Here is a 23,888-nt window from a genome sequence, read left to right on the forward strand (position 1 = left end):
AATTACACACACTGCGGAAGTATGCTGAACCTCAAAGCGACACACTGATCGGCTTTCCTGCGCTACAAACTTCCCTCGCTGCTAAAGCCTTTGCGATAATTGTACTCGCCCACAAACCTGCGGTGTGAGACTTCCCCGAATTTTGCCGCTTAACTTCCCCTCGTGTAACTTAGACTAAATCGCAATCCATCTCGGGTCAATCTAAGTTCCAAGCACGTGTTCTGTCGGCACCTTCTCTCTTAGTGCTAGAGGCACACACGCATGGTGTATTTGTACAACTACAAATACAGCATGCGTGGCCCATGGGCTGCAAAGTATTAAATTATTACGACGTAAAACGAATACATATTCGGTGCTTGGTAACATCACCCATACGTAAGATTACGTTATTATACGTTATGTATTACCATAGTACACTTAAAACATATCTTTTAGTATACTCTGGTATTACATAAGAATAATGTTAAAAAGGAAATGTCGCCTTTACAGCCCTACTTTCTTTCTTAAAAGTGAAGGCTGCTACTAACACGAAACGAAGTGAATTAATTTCTTTGAATAGGGAGTTTTAAACACATTTTACAAATGGGCATGGCCGCTGTTCGAGTAGGATATGAGTAGCGATTTTGTCTTTCAACAAAGCAATGCTGAGCGTTAGACATCAAAACCATTATACAGTAGAAGGAAAGTGGGACATGGGGTAAAGTGAGAATATTTTTTTTTCAGTCACATGCACTCGGAGAGAAAAAAATGAGAAGTGGCTTATTCAAAATACATTTCCTGAAACTTTTGCCAATTAATAAAGGTATGACATAGTACAAATCCATGGTATCACCTAAAAATCGTCATGTATTTTTGAAATAGGGGGCAATACGTGCTTATATATGTGTTCCACTTTTTACCACTGTTATACTATATATAATTTATGTGACGATGAAACATGATTTGATAGTGGTATAGGCAGGCCAATTAATTTAAATCTCCAATGACTCACCGATCGATAGTGTCCACATGCCTGCATATATATCGCCTTCATGCATTTCAATGAAAGCCGATCAATTTCTGTTTTGCAGCTGGAATTCATCGGACTGACTTGTCACCAATGTAGCCTACCTGCTGCTTACAGCAGTAATTAAAATACAACAGTATTTATGCGGTAAAAGGAAAGATCATGGCATGAATGGTAGATCATGGTATGAATCGTGTAAACGCATATAAAAACAGTGCTGATCGCTATATGTATGGTTGATAAACTTACAGTTGAGCAATAAATGTAGATGCAGCTGGTACGATTCGCCATCATACTGCTAATGTAATTACAAGAGATGACAAGCAGCATGACATAAAATCGTTTTATTCGTAGCATCACATTACATGTTAATTATAACACAGAAAGTCAGTTACTTTGTCTCTATTGTCGAGTAAAGTATCAATACTCAATTAGTGGATAGGGTTTCTATAGTTCCATTTTTTCTCGACAAAAAGGGGACTTTTTTGGTAATCCCCTTTTACGGAATCTTGGAGACCAGGCGAAAAAAAAAACGTTTCATTCGTTTCTTATCGGTCGCTTGTCTGTTGCTCAGGTTGTACGTACCAAGTTAACGATGTTTTTTTTTTATTTCTTTAGGACCAGATATAGCTAATAGTTGGAATACATGTGGTAATTAAAAAATATAATTTAACGCTGTAAAAAATGACAAACGTAGAAGGCCAGAACTGGTCTCAAACCCACGGATTTTCAGATACCTATATTCTTGCAGAAGAATTGGGCAAAGGGGCATTCAGTGTGGTCAAGAGATGCACCCACAGAAGTTCCAAACAGGATTACGCTGCTAAGATAATTAATACGAAAAAACTAAGCAGTAGAGATCTTCAGAAATTGGACAGGGAAGCACGAATTTGTCGACTACTGAAGCACACCAATATTGTGAGGCTCCATGCAAGTATTCCAGAAGAGGGGCTCCATTTTCTAGTCTTTGACTTGGTAACAGGGGGTGAGTTGTTCGAGGACATTGTAGCCCGCGAATACTACAGTGAAGCTGATGCCAGTCATTGCATGCAGCAGGTTTTAGAGGCAGTTTATCATTGTCATAAATCGGGTGTGATTCATCGTGATTTAAAGCCTGAAAACTTGCTCCTGGCAAGCAAAGAAAAAGGTGCTCTCGTGAAATTAGCTGACTTTGGCTTGGCTATTGAAGTCAATGATGATCAGCCTGCATGGTATGGTTTTGCTGGCACACCGGGGTATTTGTCACCTGAGGTTTTACGAAAGGAACCTTATGGCAAACCTGTTGATCTCTGGGCGTGTGGTGTAATCCTGTACATCCTCTTGGTTGGCTACCCTCCTTTTTGGGATGACGACCAGAACCGATTGTACGCTCAGATAAAAGATGGTGCTTACGATTTTCCGTCACCAGAATGGGATACTGTCACAAAAGAAGCAAAGGATCTCATTAACCAGATGCTTAGCACTAAAACAAGCGATCGAATCACAGCCAGCGATGCTTTGCGCAACCCATGGATTTGCCAGCGTGACAGAGTGGCTTCACACATCCACAGGCAGGACACTGTGGATTGCTTGAAGACGTTCAATGCAAGGAGAAAGTTAAAGGGAGCCATTATCACCACCATGTTAGCAACCCGCAACTTTTCTCGCAGTTCTATGTCCAGGAACAAGGAATCAAACAAAGAACCGCAAGCCCAGTCCACAGTTGTACGTGCCAACAGTGCTGTTCTCAAACCCACTGGCGAAAATGGCTTAGATTTAACAGCAGAAGAAATCAAGGCGAAGAAGTTGGAAGTCTTCCATGCAACAGAACAGCTCATGCAGTCGATAAATTCGCGAAACTTCGCTGCTTATTCTCGATTTTGCTCGAACGACTTCACCTGCTTTGATCCACTTTCTATGGGAAATCTTATGCATGGAAACGATTTTCAAAAATACTACTTCGAGACTGCACCAAAGAGTGAACACCTGAGGAAGAGTTCCATCCTTAATCCACATATCGTTTTGCTGGGTGGCGATGTCGCATACATTGCGTACATTTGCCTTACCCAGTACATCGATGGCTCTGGAAAGCCTGTGTCCGTCCAAACCGAGGAGACGAGAATCTGGAATAAAGTTGAGGGCTCATGGAGGAACAGCCACCTGCATCGCTCGGAAAGCGTGACAGCACGAAAGTAGCTTCTATCACCAGCAAAAGCAGACATTTTTAACAACTATGTTTTCTAAGATCTACTTCAGGCATCTGCTGTCACGGAGAACCCTGATGCGCTTATGTAAAAATGACATTAATGCCAATGAACTATTTTGCGGAGTGGTTATGCCCTATATAGGCATCTGTTCTGATTTTATTGAAGTTTTTGAAAAAAAGTTTTGCGTGTTTTGAACTTTCATCCAAAGAGTGACTCTATTAAAATCCGATTAAATTCATTTTTTGCATACCCAAGGTTTAACTATTTATAGGTGTTTTTTTGTTTTTTTTCAATACCGATCCTACTCCAAAGTTAGTAGTGCACTTCTTGCATGTATTCTTTAGTCTGTAGAATGTACAGTTAGCCAAAAAACTTTTCTGTTTTGTCTGTGTGTAAAATTAGCTCAACCGAATTATTTACAATTGTTTCTATGTGAAAACTATCATAACCTCCATCACAAGCAAACGAATGGAATATAGTTTCGTTGATAATTAGTTACATGTAATGAGATTTGTAATTGTTGTGTTGTGTCCATGTTTATAAAAGTTAAATCTTTTTTTTAAAGATTTTAAAATTCTAAGCAAAAAATGATAATCGAATGTTTAATACTCACTGTAATTAACAAATTAATGCAGATGTACAGTAAAAGTTTAATGCAGTTATATTAACAATGTCTCCAACTTTATTCAGTACATGATGAAGAATAATGTACATGAACAGATTCTTCATTAACCCGTTTTAAATTGCTGCACTGGTTTAATGAAATCAATTGAAACAGGGTCTTAGATTCTTACTTTATAAATCATTTTTGTCTTTGTACTCTGCAAACATAATTTGCTGCTGTCTCCCATCACTCAGTAGCTTGGCAGTAGTAGTATTGTGCTGGTTTAATTAATTCATTAATATTAATAGGTTGAAGCATTGTTTTTACTTAATGCGTGGTGATTAAACTTGTAAATTATGGAAAAAATTATCTTTTTTTATTGTATTCCCAATATATAACCATCTAGCTTAAATAGAAATGCTGCGCAATGTAACGATAATTGCAATCATTTATTTTCTGTACACGCACTATTGTAGTGAGATTCATCAATTTCATTGTATATCTTGTAATTCTTCCAACTAGTTCTTTGACGTGCGGTAAAACTAAGACATAAATATTTGGCATGACATAACAGTTTAGTCGTCTTTATAAAGGTTTTACACACAGACTTTTATCTCTAAACTTCCTTTCTTAAACCAGTAGTTGCATGGTCTGTATATGTGCAGCACTCTAATACATCACACTTAAATTATAACTAATCTAATGCTCAAGCAAACTAAGCTGATATGATTAGGCAGTCTATTAAAAGTAGGGGCTTGTTGTACGCCTATGTAACTCCTGTACCTCTGCCATGACAGGCCCCTGGTCTATATGATCGCTTCTATATTAAGACCAATATGTCATTGCCTTGGGATGTATGGTTTTCAGTTCTATTCAAACATGCCGAATTTGTAATTGTTTTGTGTACTTGTCTTCGCATGCTAGGTGGGGACAGTAGGTTAACAAATAATTCAATGCTGAACTGTATAGTGAAATAAGAAAAAAACACAAGATGCATTCTGGTTACAGAGGAAGAGCTCGAGGTTCCCAAGGAGGCCGCGGCTCAAGAGGCAGAAGTAGATTGTGCTATTTTCATTACTATGCTAATTATAAAACTCTGGTTGTGTTATAGGCCATGGTCGGTACAACAGAGACAGCAATGGTAGTTCTGGTGCAAATGATGCTGCAGGATCAGGTATATATGACCTATATACCTCAAAGCATATCGAACAACGCTGTTTTTTAAGATATAGAATCCTGTTATGTATGATTTTTGTACCAATTCACTTTTGTACGGTTAAGGGTTTGTTATAGGTTAACAAATAAATCAAAAGATGACTAATATACCCAATAACATATCTAACAACCCCTGTATTTTAAGATATAGCATCTTTTATGTATGATTTTTGTACCAATTCACTTTTGTAGGCCGTCGGGGAAATTCTCGGGGTGGCAATCGTGGTGGGGGTGGAGATAGACCACCTCCATGGTTAAAGGGACGAGATATTGGTATGTGGTATGCCAGTAGGAGCAAGAATCAGCAAAAAAGTTATGAAAAACAAAATGTAAGTCTCCAACTTTATGTACTTATTTGTAAATTTGTTTCTAGTTGTATTGCTTTTTAACTTTGAAGCTTGCATTGTATCTGTTGGTCTAAAGCAAGGTTTCTGTGGTTTCTGCGTCACGACTACAAAGTAATTCTTACTCAGCAGGAAGTTAAGTGAAAAGAATGTTTGTTTGCTGGTTTTAGTGTTTTATGTGCTTCCCTTTTAATATTCCTTCAGTTCTTTGTCAAACGCAGTGTATTTGCACCGCACACACTTTTAGCTTGTGTGTATGGCCTCAGCGGCTCTTTTGCAGCAGACATGGTAAATCCATTTTTCACGCTTATGATGGCTATTAATTATTAATTGCAGTATTTTTAAAAAGATTTCAAGATCGAATTGCTCACTGTACAAAGTCATTGACATTAAGGCATTTACTTAATTAAGTGACACCAGCGGCTTTGATATCTCTTAAAACAATAATCCCAATAGAATATTTCTATTTTAATATTTGCGGACCTTTTTTAGTGTGGAACAGTTCATATGAATCAAAATCAAATGCGGGATGCCCACCAAGCACTGAATGATGCAACAGATACAAACAGGTCAGTTTTGTGTTGCCCTCTTTATAGTTAATCGTTAACTCTCATATTTCTGGAACAAATTGAAAATCCTAATGTAAAATTTTTAATTAAAGGCCAGGATATGAAGCCGATGACACGGTTCCAGCAACAGAGCAGGCAAGTAGCGCACTACTCACTTTAAATTACACTTCCTTTTATAATATAAACACCCTGAAGCTGCTTAAGTAATTATTTAATATTAAAGCGAGATTGTGTTTAGTGTTTACATATGTCAAACACCTACTGCCGATTTACAATGAACACATTACGCTTACCAGGCTTTAAATATCTAAACAGGTCAATGGATTTAACATCACGTCTGGATTTGTGGCCCCTGCTCAAGATAGAGACAGTGAGTGTTGTACAGATAAATGTCAACAACAGTACATAATGTAAATAATACATGCCTCTCAGGATATGGCTGGTTTTCTGATGCGTCTCAAAACCACAAAATGCTTTTAAATGAAGATTTAATGAATGATTTGGACAAACCGCGCTCAAAATCCCATTCACAGATGCTTGAATTTAGAAAGAAATTACCGACATACAAAATGAGAAAGGTGAGCATACAATCATGTTTCTTAGCTTGCTTCTGGCAAACAACTCGCTATAATGACATCATTTCCCCTTGAAAAACCTATTTCTGGGAAAGTAATTGACATTATAACATGTCGCCTTTGCAGGAGCTGATGGACATGATTAAGTCAAGTCAAGTTGTTGTGGTCAGTGGAGAGACTGGCTGTGGAAAGACTACTCAGGTTCTATTTATAGCTCAATACTCAACTATAAATAGAATATTAAAGTCAACGACTGCTATGCATAAGTGCTCTTGATAAACAGAGTGGAAACGATTCAAAATGCTTTGTTTTGTTTGTTTTTATTGTCATCTATTATTGTACTGTGTTATTGTATGTGTTATGATTCCTTCGGTTATTTTGTTTCCTTACATTTTCAGCTGCCACAATTTATTCTAGATGATGCTATTAGTTCTGGTCGCGGTTTGTCGTGCAAAATCGTGTGCACCCAACCGAGAAGGATTTCCGCAATTTCGGTATTGATTTTACCCCTTGCAGTAATGAATGCCATTAAAAAAACGCCACTGCCAAACCAAGGCTTAAAAAATGTCACATATATAATATATATAAAAGATGTGACACAGTCTATGGGCTTTAAACATATCTGCTTAGTGTAACTCTCAAACAAACAACAAGCCTTGCCCATTATATTACAAATTGAATGATAAATTAGGCACAAGGTTGCGGTGTATGGTGCGGTGTATGGTGCGGTGTATGGTGCGGTATTAATAGCAGCTCTATTATTAGTCTGCAACCAAACTAAGGGCAAGAGACATAACATGTACCTTAAGGTATTTTAAATTTAAGTTGACAAATTGGCTTAAGCAGGTTATAATTCCTTTTGGTTGTTATAGTATTTCACCAAAATAATGTTTATAAATGTAAAACAATAATGACTAGAAAATGTTGAAAAAAAGATGTTCTATTTTACAATATTGCTTAATTTATATTACACTTAACAGTGATTCGCAATCATAAATATGCTTAAAATACTTTCTTTAAAAAACAACTAATATATAAGTTTTATAATGTGGATGCTTCATAGGTTGCAGAGAGAGTGGCAAAAGAGAGAGGTGAAGAGTGTGGTGGTAGTGGCAGTTGTGGTTATCAAATCAGACTCCAAGCCAAATTCCCACGACAACAAGCTTCCATGTTGTATTGCACAACTGGTATTTTAATTCAGGTGATCGTTTTGTTGCAGTTTGAACAATTTTTTATGAATTTTAATTTTTTTTTTTCGATTTGTTGCAATAACTGTTTTTATTACTGCTAGCGGGTATGTGTGTACTGCAGTGCATAATTAGAGGGTGTATGAATAATTCACCATCCTTAAAAGGTTTGAAAAATATTGATAGATTTTTATCTGACAACAGAGACGGAATTTGGTTCTGAAATTACAGCGCAACGAAAAAGTTTCCACTGATTACTCATATAAAGCATAACCTCGTATGTCATAAAGCCAGCTAACTAGGCCTATGATGGCCCAACATTACATTCACGTCTTGTTGAAACATTAGCTTAAAAAGATACAGTGTCAAGATATGTCATTGTAATTGATGGTGGTGATGATCTGATAAGATCCTCTTCCTCTTCAGTGGATGCAGTCTGATCCAAGCCTGTCCTCAATCTCCCATATTGTTCTCGACGAAATTCACGAACGGGATTTGTTGTCCGATTTTATCATCACAATTGTTAAACGATTGCTTGCCAAGAGGTGTTATTATTATACATTTATTAAAATCAATATTTTTGATTTTGTGTTTTTTGGCTTGTTAACATGGTAGTTTTAAATATTACTGTTTGTTAGGTTCAAATTTTACTCATTATAAGTGTTAGCATTATGTATTATAATAGCAGAAAAATTAGTAAAGTACGCCTGCAATTCATATATAAACGCATACATTTATTGTTTAAAGTAAAAAGTAAATATTTATTTTAAAATGATTTTTAATATTTGTAAATAAACTTTACTGTTATTAAGTTACCTTTTTATATTTTTTTTTACTATAATCTAAAATTATTTGATTCAGAAAAGATTTGAAAGTTATACTTATGAGTGCTACTTTGAATGCCGATACATTTTCAAGCTATTTCAACTTCTGTCCATCCATCAACATTCCTGGATTCACTTATGCTGTACAGGAGTATTATCTTGAAGAGGTCGTAAAAATGACAAAGTAAGACCCTGGCAGCTTATTGATTTCAAAACAAAACAATATTGATTAGAAATGAAAACAATATTGATCACACCATGGGGCCCGGTGTGTGTTTTTTTTTCGGGAAACTTATTGATTGATTAATGCCCGTAACTGACTGTTTATTTTGCCAGGTTTTAATGTATGTTTATAACAGCCTTTGTGCTACATGCTCGCTGCGGCAGAATTCCAGATAATGAAATATTTATCACCCCCCCAAACCTCCAAGGCGTGTGAAACGCGCCGCGTAATGTTGACAACTCCGTCTGGTGTTTTTTACCAAAATAAATGCAGCAGAAAAATAGAGAAAATGCCGAACACAGTCATTTTTTACCAAAAAATTGTGTATTTATATGACCAAAAATGTTAATAATTTTAATGTACATGCCCTAAGCTACCAAAATAAATGCAGCAGAAAAATAGAGAAAATGCCGAACACAGTCATTTTTTACCAAAAAATTGTGTATTTATATGACCAAAAATGTTAATAATTTTAATGTACATGCCCTAAGCTCCGTCAGTCTTGGCCCTAAATGATAAACACAGTCAATTTCAGCTTTTTACCCCAAAACAACTGTATTTATATGCCCAAATATGTTAATGTACGTGCCCTAAGCTCCGTCACTAAGTCTTGGCCTTGTAAACTTAGGTTCCAGCCCTCTGAGGACGTGTATTACTCCCTGAAGAGGTTGCAAATGAAGTACGACCGTCTCATCATGAGGAGGTTAGACTTTACAGAGAAGAAGAAACTCCAGGAGGAGCGCGAAGATTACCAGAAAGAGTTATTAGCTTATGAAGTTGAACTTGCCAACAAAAAGTGAGAAAGAAACAAAATTTAACACCATTGTTTGTCTATAAAAATTTTTTCAGCTGTATGTTTCTTTTGTAAAAAATTAAATTAAAAAAATGTAAAATATTTATTTATAAATAAATATTTTTACAACTTTTTTTCATAAAATATAAAATTGTAAAATTTTTATTTTTTAGTTTTTCTCAACATGACAGCCATGCGATATGTGCACTGGATGCTTACCTGCAGCAAAAGCTCGATTTTGACCTGATAATCGCCACTGTTAAGCACATAATCCTTAATCCTGCATACTCAAGTACAGGAGGAGCAATGCTATTGTTTCTTCCAGGGTGGAGCGATATAAAGCAACTACATCAGATGATCAGTAATGACAGATTTTTTCAACCTAGTAAGTTAACAATACACATATATATATTATGTATAGATATATTATATATATACCCAAATTAGAGAAGTCTACAATCAGACACCTAAAAAATAGTTTTGGTTAAAAAACAAAAATTTTAGGTAAAAAGTAATGGCAGAATTTTCAAACTAGCTAGTTTGCAAAATTTATAAACCAAATTTAGATAAATTTACAATAAAAAAACCTTAAAAAATAGTTATGGTTGAACAAAAAAAGTCTGAAAAAAAAATGCTTTTAGTTTTATAAACTAAAAATTTTTTACATCTTAAATAATTTCCTTTTAAATTTGCGTTAAATTTTACATTATTTTTTAGCTAAATTTAGAATAGGTACATCATTTTTTAGATAAATTTTGTTTGATTTTGCATCAATTTTTAGTTTAAATTTGTGGTATTGATTTATGATCTAAATTATTTTTTAGGTAAATTTCGAATATTACCTCTGCATTCCATGGTGCCATCAAGCAACCAACAGCAGGTGTTTGACAGGCCACCTGTCGGTGTTACTAAAATCGTTATAGCAACCAATATTGCAGAAACGAGGTAATTATAAATAAATTATTGCTGACAGAAAAATCTGAATCGAAAACAGTCCATCTGGAAAATTAATTTTTTAGACCTGTTTTACCTAAAAACAGTGACCTGAACGGGGCGTTGAACCATCAGGGCAAATATATTAATTTCAGAGCTGTGTTTTACCGTAATTGTTTTTGTCAGTCAATAAATTTTTGTGGTTAGTGTGGCTTAGGGTGTGTGGTGGGGAAATTTTATGATTCCCGTACAGTATCGTGATTGTGGTTTTGGCATATTTCTAAATATCACGTATTAGAATGAAATGTAGAGAATTAATATAGAGAATTTAACGTATATTTTATCAAGTACTCATAAGAAAAATGAAAGAGACTGAAATATAAGTTGAAAGTAATTTATTATTGAAAAATCAAACATTTTGATATTAGTTTATTGGAAATGGCTGCATGTTACATTTATGCATTTTATTATATTCTAACTTCTAAAGGTGGCTGTACACAGTAGCCGGCATGCGAATTGGCCTGCGAAGTCGTATGCAAACCCATTACCGTTCCGCATGCGGCACCGAAATCTGGACAAAACAGACAAAACGGACGAATATTAGATACTGTGTACAGCCACCTTAAGAAGGGATTTTTCATTCAAAATATAAAATAACTTGTTGATTGCCAAAAAGGATTTATAAATCTTAGACAAGTGCATGTTAAAGCACAGTGACAATAAAATTCAGTCTAAATACGAGTTCAAAAAACAGTCTAAATACGAGTTCATTTCCAAAAAGGTTTTGATAAGATGATTTAATACATGATTATGATAAAACACAAACAGCACGCAATGTAATATCCCCAACTTTTTCTGCAGCATTACAATTGATGATATTGTGCACGTTATTGACTGCGGGAAAATTAAAATCCGAAAATTTGAAGCCGGTAAAAATATCAGCTCGCTTAATGCTGAGTGGTTGACGAGGGCAAACGCTAAGCAACGTAAAGGAAGAGCTGGGAGGTTTGTTTATATTTATGTGTTGTTGTAACTTGTTTATTTTCTAAAATAATGCCTGTGGCATCCATAAAGGTTTTTTATCATAAAAATAATTTCTGCATTGTTTGTTTTGTAAATAATGCCTGTGGCATCTATAAGGGACTTGTTTTATCATTAAGGTGTTTGTATTTGTTTACGAGATTATTTGTTTTAGTTGGAGGTATCTTTAGATACAGAGTGTCAGCAAAGTAAACACGCTCGCATTTATAACAAATTCCGTACAGTGCTGTTGTATAAGAGGATTCTATATAATGAAATATTAATCACGTCCAAAATACTATGACACTCGTATGCGTGTACAATCATTTTCTTCTTTGTTCTGCGATACGTATGTATGTATGTCTTATTCAAGATTAAAGCAGTTTTCCGTTTAACATAAGCATAGCTCTTCTTATTACATAAAGTTAATTTTAATTATGCAACAACGGTCTGTGAACCTGCGTACTAAAATCCGCGGTCTGTGAATTTGCGTACTAAAATTGGCAATAGTTGTTTGAAGGTCACATGGGAGCAATATATCCGCGTGCTCTTACATGCAAATTATCTTATGCTGTAATGGGAGATTTTAATGTTTTAAAAAAGAAATTTAAATTTCCAGTAGGCTTATCCTGTATTTGTATAAGAGGTAATATCTTAAAAAAGATAACATTTTATTCCATTGTATAGTACTGTGGGGTAAGATAGAACACTTTTAGCACGTAGTATTCAAATATCCTGATTATGTTTTAAACAGTCAGCAACATTATATGGGAGTCGTCAGGATACAACTTTAAAAATATTAAATGTTTTTTGTTTACTTAATAAGACGAGAAAATAGAATAAAAAGGTGTCCTGTCTTCCCCACCCTACCACAAATGGGATGAGAAAATAGAATAAAAGTGTGTCCCATCTTACCCCACCCTACTATATATAAATTGAATTTAAATAATACAAAAAGGAAAAAATTGATTTACTTGACATACCTAAACATCCATAGTTCTACTTCCTTGATCTCAATTTCCCATGGGTGCTAGATTTTAAATGGATCAATTATTTACATCAAGTTTAAATTAGAATATCTGTCGTTCTGTCTGATGTTCCTCACCGTGTCTAATGCTCATAATTAAACTTAATGCAATGTTAATTAAAAAGCCGCTTATTTCTCTAAGGAAATGGTCCTTCAAAGCAAGTAAAGTAATAGGTGGGAACTGGAAAATTTTAGCAGTTTTTGTGGTAAACTCTCCACACTAAGTGGTGTAGTATGCTCAATCTAAATTAGGAAATTGATAATACCACTATAGCTTTTCTCTGTACAAAAAATATTTCTTAAAAAAACAAGTATGGTAAATTTGTAATATAATATTCTTTTAAAAAAAGTATGGTAAACTGTTAATATATTGAAAAAGTCAGCAATTTCTGTGGTAAATTCTCTACACCAAGTGTTGTATGCACAATCTATGAATCTAAATTCAAAACTTGATTAAAATTTAATCAGCCTGTCACTCTGCCAACAGCTTAGACACCAAGTGCACTCGTCTGTCAACAAATTAATTCAATTTCAATCTTGCCAAGCTATAAATAAAGTTTCGCTCAATAAATATAGTTTAAAAATAATCGCAATTCAATGCTGATAATATTCAGTGTTTCGCGGGTTAAGAAAATTAAATGCTTAGAAGTTGAAAAGAAAAAATTAAAGCAAATATTTAAGTTAGGAAGATAGGTAAAAATGTAATTAACTGTTTAACCTAATTATGCATAAATAACCATATAATATACGGTTCACAACACTAACTGACAGTTATAGGCTTAAAATCTTGTAAAAAAAACATTTGAAAAAAATTGTAAAAAAAACATTTGAAATAAATAATATTTTGACTTAGCCACAGTGATATAGGCTTGAAATCTTAAATTGTAAAAAAAACATTTGAAATAAATAATATTTTGACTTTGTCATGGTGATAATGCTTTATAAATATTTAATGTAATGCTCATTGAGTGATGTAACAGCTTGTGTTTAATTCAGTATTGCTACGCGCACATTAACCGTGCATTTATAAGCACTTGTCAAGCCCTGTACATAAATACAATATTAATTTTTTAAATCCAATACATTGCATGAAAATGTTTCAACTTAATTTGGAATAATATAATGAATAATACGCATGAATAAATATTAATCAAATTTTCCTAAGATAAAAGTGGCCTTAATCCCATGTCGCGAGTAATATATAATAATGGAAATAAAAATTAGCAGTAAAACAACAGCCATTACGAGTAAAAATACATAGAAAATTAAACCTTAAAAAGCGTAGGTATATAATCCAATAATATAAAATTGTGAATTTATTTTATTTAAATTGAGAAAATAAATTGGTAAAAAAAGATTTTAGTCTTCTTAAAAAGCAGGATTTTTTACTTTTATATTATAAATTTGTGAATTAATTTTTAGGTTGAAATTCTTCTGGTATAAATATTTTTTTTATATAATTTTTGCCTCATTTTTTTTAATTCGCAACACACTCACTTACAGGGTACAGGAAGGCTATTGCTACCACCTATTCAGCAAGTTGCAAGAACGGAAGTTAGATGACTACATGGTGCCAGAGATATTAAGGTCACCTTTGGATCAACTGTGTCTGCATATTAAGGTTAATTGCCTCATTAACACTTGTGTAATACATTTGTATCGTTGGATTGATTTTGTCAGGTCCCACCAACCATTATAACTGATTTTAATCTTAAAGGAAAATATTAACAAAAAATGATAATTTGTATATGGATAGAGATGCAAGCTGCTTCGTTAAAAAAAATTGGTGGTACCTTTAGATCTCATTTAAGCATATCTATCAGTAAACAAATTTTGATTTTTTGATGATATCCCCCTTAAATATTATATATAATTGTGAAGGGATTTGTTAAACCAAGTCAATTGTGGTGTTTTGTGTAGACATTGGCTAAGGTGTGCAAACACACATTGCTTGCTACCATTATTTAACAGCCATTATATTTAACATTTTCTTTTTTTGATCCTTCAGCTATAAAAGAGCTCAAAAGTGTAGGTCATGCTATTGACAGTTAATCCACTTTAAAATTAACTGTCCACATTTCCTTTAAACTAGGATATTACATTTGATTAAGCATACAGTCTTGTAATGGGTTTAAAAAATTCAATTCTAGCTGTGTAGTCATATTTATACAATCATAAAAACTAGTTTAAAATGAGGTCGGCATTTTTTTTGTTTACGGCAATAGGAATTTTTTAAACTAGGCACAAAACACATACAACTTAAACATAGAATGGGTACCAGACAAAAAGAACCAATATTTACTGAATTATATAACAGTAGCCAGTGTTGTTAATTGTTTAAAGCACAATGAGGAAATATAAAATATATCTTATCCCACAGTACTATACAAAGCAAATAATTATTTAGTGAATCCCATCTTTAAAATTGTAATATTATTAAGACTCAATTTGCCAAATGCATCGTTACACTTATATTTTAAAGTTAATCCGCCTTTAACTATGAGGACATTTGGTAGTAAGGGTTTTTTATTTAGTATAGCCACAGCACTGAACAAGTCTGATACTTTCACAGTGCTGTGGTTATACTAAACATCTTGTTTAACAATAAATATATTCCTACAGATTCTAAACCTTGGAAAACTTCGCGATTTTCTTTCTGAGGTGATCGAACCACCCCCCGCAGATTCAGTGGAACTTTCCATCCAAAAACTGACAGCAATGAACGCTCTTGACTCTAATGAACATCTGACACCGCTCGGATACCATCTTGCCAGGTTTCCTGTAGAGCCACAAATTGGTGAGATAAAATTCATAGTTTTCTATGGAACAATTTTCACATAATGTAGGCATAGATATTAAGATATTGTATATATGAGCGGTACCAATATAAGTGACGATAATTTGAAAGCAGAACCGTTTTAAACAGGGAATTAGAATTGAAGATTCTGGTCAATATGGATTGTCTGTACACTAATTTTAAGATTTACCTTTAGTTCATCTTTAAAGTTTATCTATTCAAATGCAAAAATTGGCAATTTGTTTATAACACGTCTAATTTCGTTTTTTTCAGGCAAGATGCTGATTTTAGCAACAATGTTTTCATGCTTGGACCCCGTGCTTACAATCGCTGCTAGCTTGAGTTTCAAAGATCCTTTTACTCTACCACTTGTAAGTTTTTTGTTTATAAATGGTAAAAATAAGAAACTGGCAATCGAAGTGATAACATAGCAATGTCTGTCCCTTTTGATGCACAGTAACATTGCATTAACTCTTGTCAGGGCCAGCGTTTGGACATTGTTTTCAGTGTTCTAATTAATAGGCAAGTAGTTTGGCACCGTGGCACATGTAAAGTGTTGCCTTTAACAAAAAGTTACCAGGTTGGGGGCCCAGTGCTGGCGTAATCGTGCATGGGTGTGTTTTTGTGCACAAACATCTATCTTTGTTATAAACCCCAAGTAATGCGAGGACAAACAAGTAACAATTATTCAACAAAAAAAATCTTCAAAAATAATCACACACAAAGTTTCATGCATGGTAATTTGTAAGCTGGCACGAGGTGTATGAACATAAAAACAACTGTAATTTTCTGACCATGCGAGGATAAAACAAGTTACATTCATTCATTCAACAAACTGTATCCAAAACTCCCTTTGCATGAAGTTGAATGTGTTTTTACCCAGGGTAAGGAAGATGAAGCAAATGAGAGGAAACAGGAATTATCGAACGATGCAAACAGCGACCATTTAATGTTGGTGAACATGTTTGATGGCTGGGTGGCAGCAAAGAGAAGGGGAGCCGAGCGAGATTATTGCTGGAGGAACTTCTTGTCAATGTCAACTGTTAAAGTAGGTTGATTGACGAGAGATTTTTGTTTTGAAAATAATGTAGAAACTGCATATTCATGACCAAAACCCAGAGTTCTTGGATTACTGCAATTAAAAGGTGTAATCAGATATTGTCAAGTTGTATTGAATGTCTGCAAGTTTTTTGATGCTGTGTCTCAGTGGTTAGATGTTCGCGTTGTAATTAAAAGATACATGGTTCAAAGCCTGACGCTTCTACCATTGTGGGCATGTCCTTTATGGTTCTACACACTGCTAGGTGTAATTTCTCACGAAGTCACACGTGGTAACTTACAAGTGGACACGTGTAGAAATAAAAAATTTTAATAGCTCTTGTTGCCGCGTCACGGTAGAATTTAAATGCTAAAATCAAATAAAACAATTTAAAACCCTATGCCTAAATTGCAACTGAGAAATAAAAATCTTTAAACAGCTCATGTTGCCTCGTCACGCGACAATTCAAATGCGAAAAGCAAATAACAATTTAAAACCATATGCTTAAATTTCAACTGAACTATCCCGTGTAATAATATGTTGATGCAGATGTTAAGTGACATGAGGGAACAGTTCAAGAATCATCTTTTTGAAGCTGGTTTTCTTTCTTGTCAAACTGATCTCAGTGAAGCAAATCGACATTCCAAGAATATAAAAGTAAGAAATGTTTTCTGGAAAGGTTTTTTTTTATTTTTGTTTATGTTTTTTCTATTTATGTTTTGTAGCCAAGTTTTTAAAATGTCAAGGTAAAGGTAGTTATTTTAATTGGTATAAAATGAGGTGACTGCATAAAGTATGTCATTAGCTTTATGAGCTTTTCGAACTTTGGCATAATCTGGCTACAATGTCCTCTACGCATATCTTTAATTTTAGAGGTAAAATTAATGCTGGAAAAAAACACAATTAGTTTAATTCAGTGCAAATTGTCATTAGCTTTATAAGCTCTTTGAACTTTGGCATAATTTATCTACTATGTCCTTTACGCATGTTTTTAATTCTTAGGGTAAAAATAATGCTGGACAAAAAACACAATTAGTTTAATTTAGTGCATATTTAAAATTCTTGTTATTTGTAACTTTAGATAATACAAGCAATAGTATGCGCTGGGTTGTATCCTAATGTAGCAAAGCTGGTGAAAATGAAACCACATCGACCGCCAAAGATTTCAACTAAGACTGAACGTAAAGTTGCCATTCATCCAAAGTCAGTGAACTGTGACAAACCGAGTAGCAATTTTACGCATCAGTGGTTATGTTATTATGAGAAGATGAAAACAGCCGAGGTAAAATGTTAATCATGTGCTTTTGCTAAACATATCTTGCAGTAACGAAAAAGGTTCGTTAATAAAGCGTGCTACCAGTGGGAAAGTTAATGAAAATTGCTCCAGTCCAGTGGTTACTAATGGGTTGTCTAAACAATTTTTAAGCAATACTGAACTCCAATTTTGCTATATACACATAAATAAAAGTACTTTTTAAAAAATAAAGATCAACTTTGTTATGGTTGTCCTACTCTACTGGGTAGTCTAATTGACTACATCTAAAATAAGCATTTTTAATATCTTTTCGAATACCAGGTTTACCTGTACGACACGAGTGAAGTCAGTCCATATCCTTTACTTTTCTTTGGGGGAGATATTTCTACTTTTCAAGATGAGGATGGTGTTAATAAGATTTCTGTGGACGGATGGATCGATTTCCGATCGGAATCTAAAGTTGCAGAAACTGTTAAGGTATGTTTTTGTTGGTTTTCAAAGTAGAAATTTACCTCTAGGCTGTTTGTTGACAAACGAAAACTGTTTAACGATTTTTTTAGAAATTTGTTTAATTAAGAAAATTTTCTTTTTTTAGAAATTAAGGAAAGAGTTGGACAATATCTTGGAGAGGAAAATTCGGGAACCGTTTTCAACGTTGCTACATCTTTCATCAAGTGCCTCTGTGATAAAGTCAATTATCGACCTTATTTCTTGCGAATAAACATGAAATACACATTTAATGGTGATGATTTAAGTGCAAAAGCCACCGTTTAGTACGAACGCAACAAAATAAGTCATAATATAAAAAAAAAAGTAACAACGTAAAACACAGGTGGTACAGAACAACAGAAATAATTTAAATTCTGGCAAAATAAGTTGAATTGTAAAAAAATCAGTACTGCAATATTAGTAGTAAAAAAGCAATATATATATTTCACACAATTAGAAACCACCCTACTTTAATTCCGAGAATGTATTGCAATATTCAGTTAAAATTTTCCAGCCTTAGCGTAAAGGGGACATTAATTTCCTTTGGCAACAAAACTACACAACCATAACTAGCTTCAGAGTGGTCTGTCCATTTCAACGTTGTGTTAGTTTCAAGCAAGACTATTTTTGCAGCTTCCAAAGGCTTTGGAAATGAAAGCAGTAGCGAATTTTGTTCTGGTTGCCTTAAAACAAAAGCGTAAATATTTCTCTTTTTCATCGTGTACCACACATTGTTACTCTCATTCTGAACTTTCCATGGATGAGTTTCATAAATTCCTTCACCGTTTATCTTCAACCACTTTCCAATACTTGCAAGGCGTTGCCTAAATATAGTGGGAATCATACCTTCAGCAGTTGGGCCAATGTTCAACATATAGTTGCCTCCTTTGCTAATCGCGCGTATCATACCCTGAACAATTGATATTTAAAATAGTGAAGGTAAAAATTTTTATAATAAAGTCACAAAACAACAGTAAAATTTTAGTTGGTGGTGAAATTTAGTTTTAATATTACTTCTACAACAATATTTCAAATGTTATGTTAAGTGATGTTGTTTTTGAATGAATATACGAGTTTAACACCTCGTGCCAGTTTACAAGTTACCATGTATGTTACTTTGTGGCCCTTTTGTGGGTGATTATTATTTTTTGTGATTTTTTTTATTGTATGGCTGGTAATTTAAACAACCTAGTACCCACTGGTTTGGAGCAATTGCCGTTAAGTGTCTTGCCCAAGGACACATTTGACCACAATGGTAGCAGCGCCGAGCCTTGAACCCATTACCTCTGGTTTACAGGCAGGCACACTATGCCACAGCACCAGACATTTTTAGATTTAATATTACTTCTACAACATTAGTTCAAATTTTAGTTTAAGGGTAATTTTTTTTGATTTAATATTACTTCTAACACTTCCTGAGTGGTTAAGACATCAGCATCCTTCATGCCTCTTCTATAACCCCACGATTGCTTGTCCAAAGTCACACACATTTCCCATTTATGCTGGGGGGTCTCCACTGGTTCATGGAAAGGAGAAAAGTAGTCACCATGAAGATTCTGAACCTCTGTTCCCCATCTGTCGTTCGTGACTATGCGATTCTAATGGTTAAAATTTAATAAAAAAAACAATTTATGCCTGTTGGTGCATAATATATGTTTACTATCATTATTGCCAAACTTTTATACATACACTAACAGTATACTAATAAGTGTTGTGTAAAGTAATTTACGGAAATTTTATGTTTTTTGTGTTTTTTTTATAAATTATGCCGTTTGAACATTTTAAATCTACCATCAAAATTGTATAGCGATAATGGCCTACTCTGGTGTAAATCCCAACTTCCATGGCATAATATTTCTTGGGACTTCGCCGTTAGAGAAAAGAATAAAATTTTATATTCAACACAGACATTTTATGTAAATTTACAAAAAAAAAAAACGATTTTGTGAAAAAAAAGACATTATGCAGAGTTAAACTTGCCAATAAAGTGTAGGATACAAAGCTTTTCAATAACCATTACCTTGACTGGGCTATCATTATATAACCAAGCAAGAAAATTAGTTGTGTTCCAATAGCTTGTTGGACCAAAATCACCATCGGAAAACAAAATGTCAGGCTTGTATGTTTCTATAAGTTCATGTAACTGAGGAGAGACTTTGTTCTTTACAAATTTATTGCTTTCGAAATGGTTTGATTTGTCTCTGAGTTAAATTGAAAATAAGGTCAGCTTTTTGTATGCTAGTAAATGATTGAGTTGATATCCCATAATCATATTAGAACAATATTTTTTTAATAATTCAAACACATCTATGGCAGTAACACCCATCAAGGTAATCTGTGGCATATCACCCATCTAAGAAATACATAAGTAAAGAAATTTTAGTTCAATGAATTCTATTTATAAGATAAACATTTCACCTAAAATAGCATTAAAAGTCTCCTTCTGAATTTTTTCCTAATTGTGTGAAACACAAAATTGTTTTAGAAATGTTTTTAAAAAGTATAAATGAGATTATGGATGCTTGAAACTCTTATTTCATTTGGCAATGAAAAACTACGTTTCCTACTTACGCGTTGTATTCCCTGCTGAACCACTCATAAAGTGAATAGTAAACTCCAAATGCAAGATTCTTATTTCTAACTGCAGTTGATAATGCAGCGACCAAGTCCTGGTGTGGACCGCGCTGTTGGGAGTTTCGATGGCCACCTACCTTCGATGGCCAATTGGCGAATCCTTCATGGTGTTTGGTTGTGAAAACGACATACTTTGCCCCAGATTCTGTGAAGTATTGTATTTATATAGACTATATGTGATTACATATGGGGTAATAGGCCAAATCTGGCCTAAATTCCAGGTCCTCATTAACCCTACTGAATAGAAACCTTTCGGTCATTGAGTAGAGTCTAAAATGGCAGACATTTATTGAGTAGAGTCTAAAATGGCAGGATAAATTTAAACTGAGTACGAGGTCTATGATGCAATTATACATTGGGTGTAATAAATACCTACATCATGTTGTCCCCACATTAGAATATTTGTGCTATAACGCAAATTAGGATAAAAAAAAAACAATGCATGGCAAACAATAGCACCTGACAGTTACTCAAGAAACTACAAAAAACATAGTTCTTTAAATGTACTTTATCCTAGCGTAGCTGGAAAAAATGACAGTCGTTAAAACACCAGTGTACTGTTTAATACCTATTTGTAAAAAGTTTCCTACAACACAATCACATACCATGGAAGAGCTCAGCCCAATCATCTGGTTTAAAATTGGAAGCTGTAAAATTAATTTCAAACTCGGTATAACTGGTTACAGATGGGTAATTCTTTTTCATGAATTCCTTTATCGAACTTTTGGGTTCAGGTCCCTGAAATGGTAGTTTTTTACAGCATAGTTTAAAACTATGAACAATTGGCTATATTAACTATTCTAAAAGCTGATAATATTTTTAAAGTTGTTTCATTTTCTTATGTACTTAATTTAAGTTATAGCCTATATAACTTTTTCAACTACAAACTAGAACATATTTTACATACAATATTTTTTAATATACAATAAGCAGTAACACTTATACTTCTATTTTAAAAAAACATATATTAAACTTACTTTCCAGTACCACCAGAACCATTCATTATAGAAACTGGGTACTGAATACACACCCCAATGAATAAAAATTCCAAATTTTGCATTATCAAACCACTGCGGTAACGGTCGAGAATCCAAAGATGACCAGACTGGTTTGTATAGTCCAGTATAATTTTGGTTAGCAGTGCTAGTAGCGGGTGATTTTTTTGGGGATGTTGACCTTGCAAGATGTACTTGTGGTAGAAACTGGTTGTTTTTTAGTCTGTGTTTAAGATGTTTTTGAGTGAAAACCGGTTGTTTTTGAGTAAAAACCGGTTGTTTTTTAGTGAAATCCGGTTGTTTTCGAGTAAAAACCGGTTGTTTTTCAGTGAAAACTGGTCGTCTTTTAGTGAAAACCAGTTGTTTTTGAGTCATGCTTGCTTTGTCTGGTACTACTTGCACAGTCTCACCAGATGAAAGTAGGTAGTAGAAAATGCGTAAGACTATCACAATCAAGATAATATAAGCAGGACCTCTCAGTTTTCGATATATTAGTTGTGACATATTCTTAGCTGAAAAAAACTGCTAGGTGTGTCCGTCTAAAAATAGGATTTATAGCAATAGCATAATAACTAAAGTTGGTATTAAGAATATGCCAAAAATCAACAATAAGAAATTAATTTTAAACATAAATACTTCATTTTAAGGTAATCACACAGTTCTTGGCTTTGGAGTTTCAAGCAATTTTTGGTCACTTGATTCCGTCTCTGAATCATTGAACATAAAATTTTTGACACCGATAGTGGAATCGTATAAAACATCTCCTGTTGTAGTTAAAGGACATATTATCATCATGTACAAAGTATTTACTCTACGCATCATGTAAATTGGATAGCCAAAAAGAGAACTGTTCTTTGGCCCAATTACAGGCCGATTGTTCCAGCAATCGAAAATAGATGCAACTTTTTCCTCGCCGTTTGTTTCGGATAACTTAACAACCAACGTTCCGGAACGTTCTTGTGTTACAGCTGGTGTTTTAAACTTTAAAGATCTTTGCTGTGAAATGTGAATTTCTTTTGGCATATGCTGGACTTCAAACTTTTCAGTCTTCACTTCATTAAAAACGATTGGCATCAATGAAAAACACCTAAGATGAACACATTTTTAGTATAAATATAACTAGGCTATCTTCAAATCAGATTTTGTAACACATTAGCCCCTGTACAGTTTGTGGCTTACATAAACAAGGCAAACTAGGAAGTGTTATTATATTTATATTTAATTTGCAGTCACCCACTCACTGTTGAATAAATTGACAACCATACAAAAAAATCCGCCAAATAAAAAATTACCCACAAAGTTACAATTTTTCAAGTAACTTTCAGGCTGGATTTTGTGAAACTAAATCTGGGAGTTATAACGACTGTCAATTCAGTTAAATTTGCCCCGCTTGATAATGGCAAAGGCAATGTCTATGCTCGTTGATCTGTATGAGTATCTTTATGTGTTGTTTAATTCTACCAAAATACAAAGTTAGCATTTGTCTGGTACATAAAACCACACGAAAAATGGCATATGTCTTTACATTGAATGATCATGTTAACAGGATCTACATTAATAATAATAAACAATATGTGTTTGACTATTATGAAAAAGGTCAAGGGCCATCTTACTTTAATATTTCTTCTCGCCCCACCATTGTCATATATGGATCTTCAGCAATTGCATTTTCCACAAATACATCTTTTTTGTTAGAAATTTCCTTCATCTCATAAAGGTTTCTTAAAACCTGCACAATGTTGGTGCGGGACTTTATAACCTTTTCTTTTTCCTCAGTAGAAAGTTCGTCATACCAGCGACTTGTGTAATTAATTTCACGGCCATAGTTCATTTTGTATGATGCATACATCTGTGCGGCGGCGACATAACCTACAGAGGCACCCACGATCCGGAAAAACACTCTACGGTACAAAACACTGCTCATCCTAAATTGCCTGAACTTCGTTTTTGTTTACCAGTATTTCATACCATTCTGAACTTTATTGCAAAGTTTTAGAAACGCTTCGTAGTATAATACAGTCCGTTCTGCGGTTAAACAAATGACAGTCCGACCATTAAAACACAAACTGCGCGCAGCGGCGGGTACACGTGTGGCGGTATTTATATTTACACTGTTAACTTTTGCCACGGGCCACTAGATCGCATACAGTGACAACTCTCGTCTTGGGGCGAT

At 34.1% G+C, this 23,888-nt stretch overlaps 3 protein-coding genes across 3 annotated transcripts; 2 read left to right on the forward strand and 1 right to left on the reverse strand.

The window, feature by feature from the left end:
- The first annotated feature begins 1,610 nt into the window (after positions 1-1,610).
- On the forward strand, positions 1,611-4,720 carry LOC100181678 (calcium/calmodulin-dependent protein kinase type II delta chain). Its single transcript, XM_002119319.4, has one exon. The coding sequence runs from the start codon at positions 1,691-1,693 to the stop codon at positions 3,179-3,181; it is 1,491 nt and encodes a 496-aa protein (XP_002119355.1). The 5' UTR covers positions 1,611-1,690; the 3' UTR covers positions 3,182-4,720.
- Positions 4,719-18,337, forward strand: LOC100183265 (ATP-dependent RNA helicase DHX36). Its single transcript, XM_002120694.4, has 24 exons — positions 4,719-4,851; positions 4,908-4,970; positions 5,204-5,340; positions 5,848-5,924; positions 6,017-6,059; positions 6,240-6,294; positions 6,357-6,502; positions 6,626-6,700; positions 6,898-6,993; positions 7,563-7,700; positions 8,113-8,231; positions 8,548-8,694; positions 9,362-9,529; positions 9,700-9,911; positions 10,351-10,471; positions 11,321-11,464; positions 14,010-14,127; positions 15,129-15,303; positions 15,577-15,674; positions 16,187-16,351; positions 16,892-16,999; positions 17,424-17,624; positions 17,919-18,074; positions 18,193-18,337. The coding sequence occupies exons 1-24, from the start codon at positions 4,788-4,790 to the stop codon at positions 18,316-18,318; spliced, it is 2,952 nt and encodes a 983-aa protein (XP_002120730.1). The 5' UTR covers positions 4,719-4,787; the 3' UTR covers positions 18,319-18,337.
- Positions 18,337-23,765, reverse strand: LOC100179366 (tissue alpha-L-fucosidase). Its single transcript, XM_002120279.5, has 7 exons — positions 23,329-23,765; positions 21,698-22,802; positions 21,326-21,458; positions 20,658-20,865; positions 20,107-20,287; positions 19,490-19,684; positions 18,337-18,996 (listed from the first exon to the last, which is right to left on the reverse strand). The coding sequence occupies exons 2-7, from the start codon at positions 22,217-22,219 to the stop codon at positions 18,583-18,585; spliced, it is 1,653 nt and encodes a 550-aa protein (XP_002120315.1). The 5' UTR covers positions 22,220-22,802; positions 23,329-23,765; the 3' UTR covers positions 18,337-18,582.
- Positions 23,766-23,888: the final 123 nt, after the last annotated feature.

This window comes from Ciona intestinalis, chromosome 2 (genome assembly GCF_000224145.3).
Source record: "Ciona intestinalis chromosome 2, KH, whole genome shotgun sequence".
NCBI lineage: Eukaryota > Metazoa > Chordata > Ascidiacea > Phlebobranchia > Cionidae > Ciona > Ciona intestinalis.

What these genes read in the sequence shown, in the direction of transcription:
- LOC100179366 (XM_002120279.5), bottom strand. Translation starts at nt 22,219, where the DNA reads ATGTCACAACTAATATATCGAAAACTGAGAGGTCCTGCTTATATTATC. An exon ending in GGTTCTGGTGGTACTGGAAA is followed by an intron (nt 21,459 to 21,697) that starts GTAAGTTTAATA and finishes CTACCATTTCAG; the next exon opens with GGACCTGAACCCAAAAGTTC. An exon ending in CCACTCAGGAAGTGTTAGAA is followed by an intron (nt 18,997 to 19,489) that starts GTAATATTAAAT and finishes TCAATTGTTCAG; the next exon opens with GGTATGATACGCGCGATTAG.
- LOC100183265 (XM_002120694.4), top strand. Translation starts at nt 4,788, where the DNA reads ATGCATTCTGGTTACAGAGGAAGAGCTCGAGGTTCCCAAGGAGGCCGC. An exon ending in CCCTGCTCAAGATAGAGACA is followed by an intron (nt 6,295 to 6,356) that starts GTGAGTGTTGTA and finishes CATGCCTCTCAG; the next exon opens with GATATGGCTGGTTTTCTGAT. An exon ending in GTTGAACTTGCCAACAAAAA is followed by an intron (nt 9,530 to 9,699) that starts GTGAGAAAGAAA and finishes TTTATTTTTTAG; the next exon opens with TTTTTCTCAACATGACAGCC.
- LOC100181678 (XM_002119319.4), top strand. Translation starts at nt 1,691, where the DNA reads ATGACAAACGTAGAAGGCCAGAACTGGTCTCAAACCCACGGATTTTCA.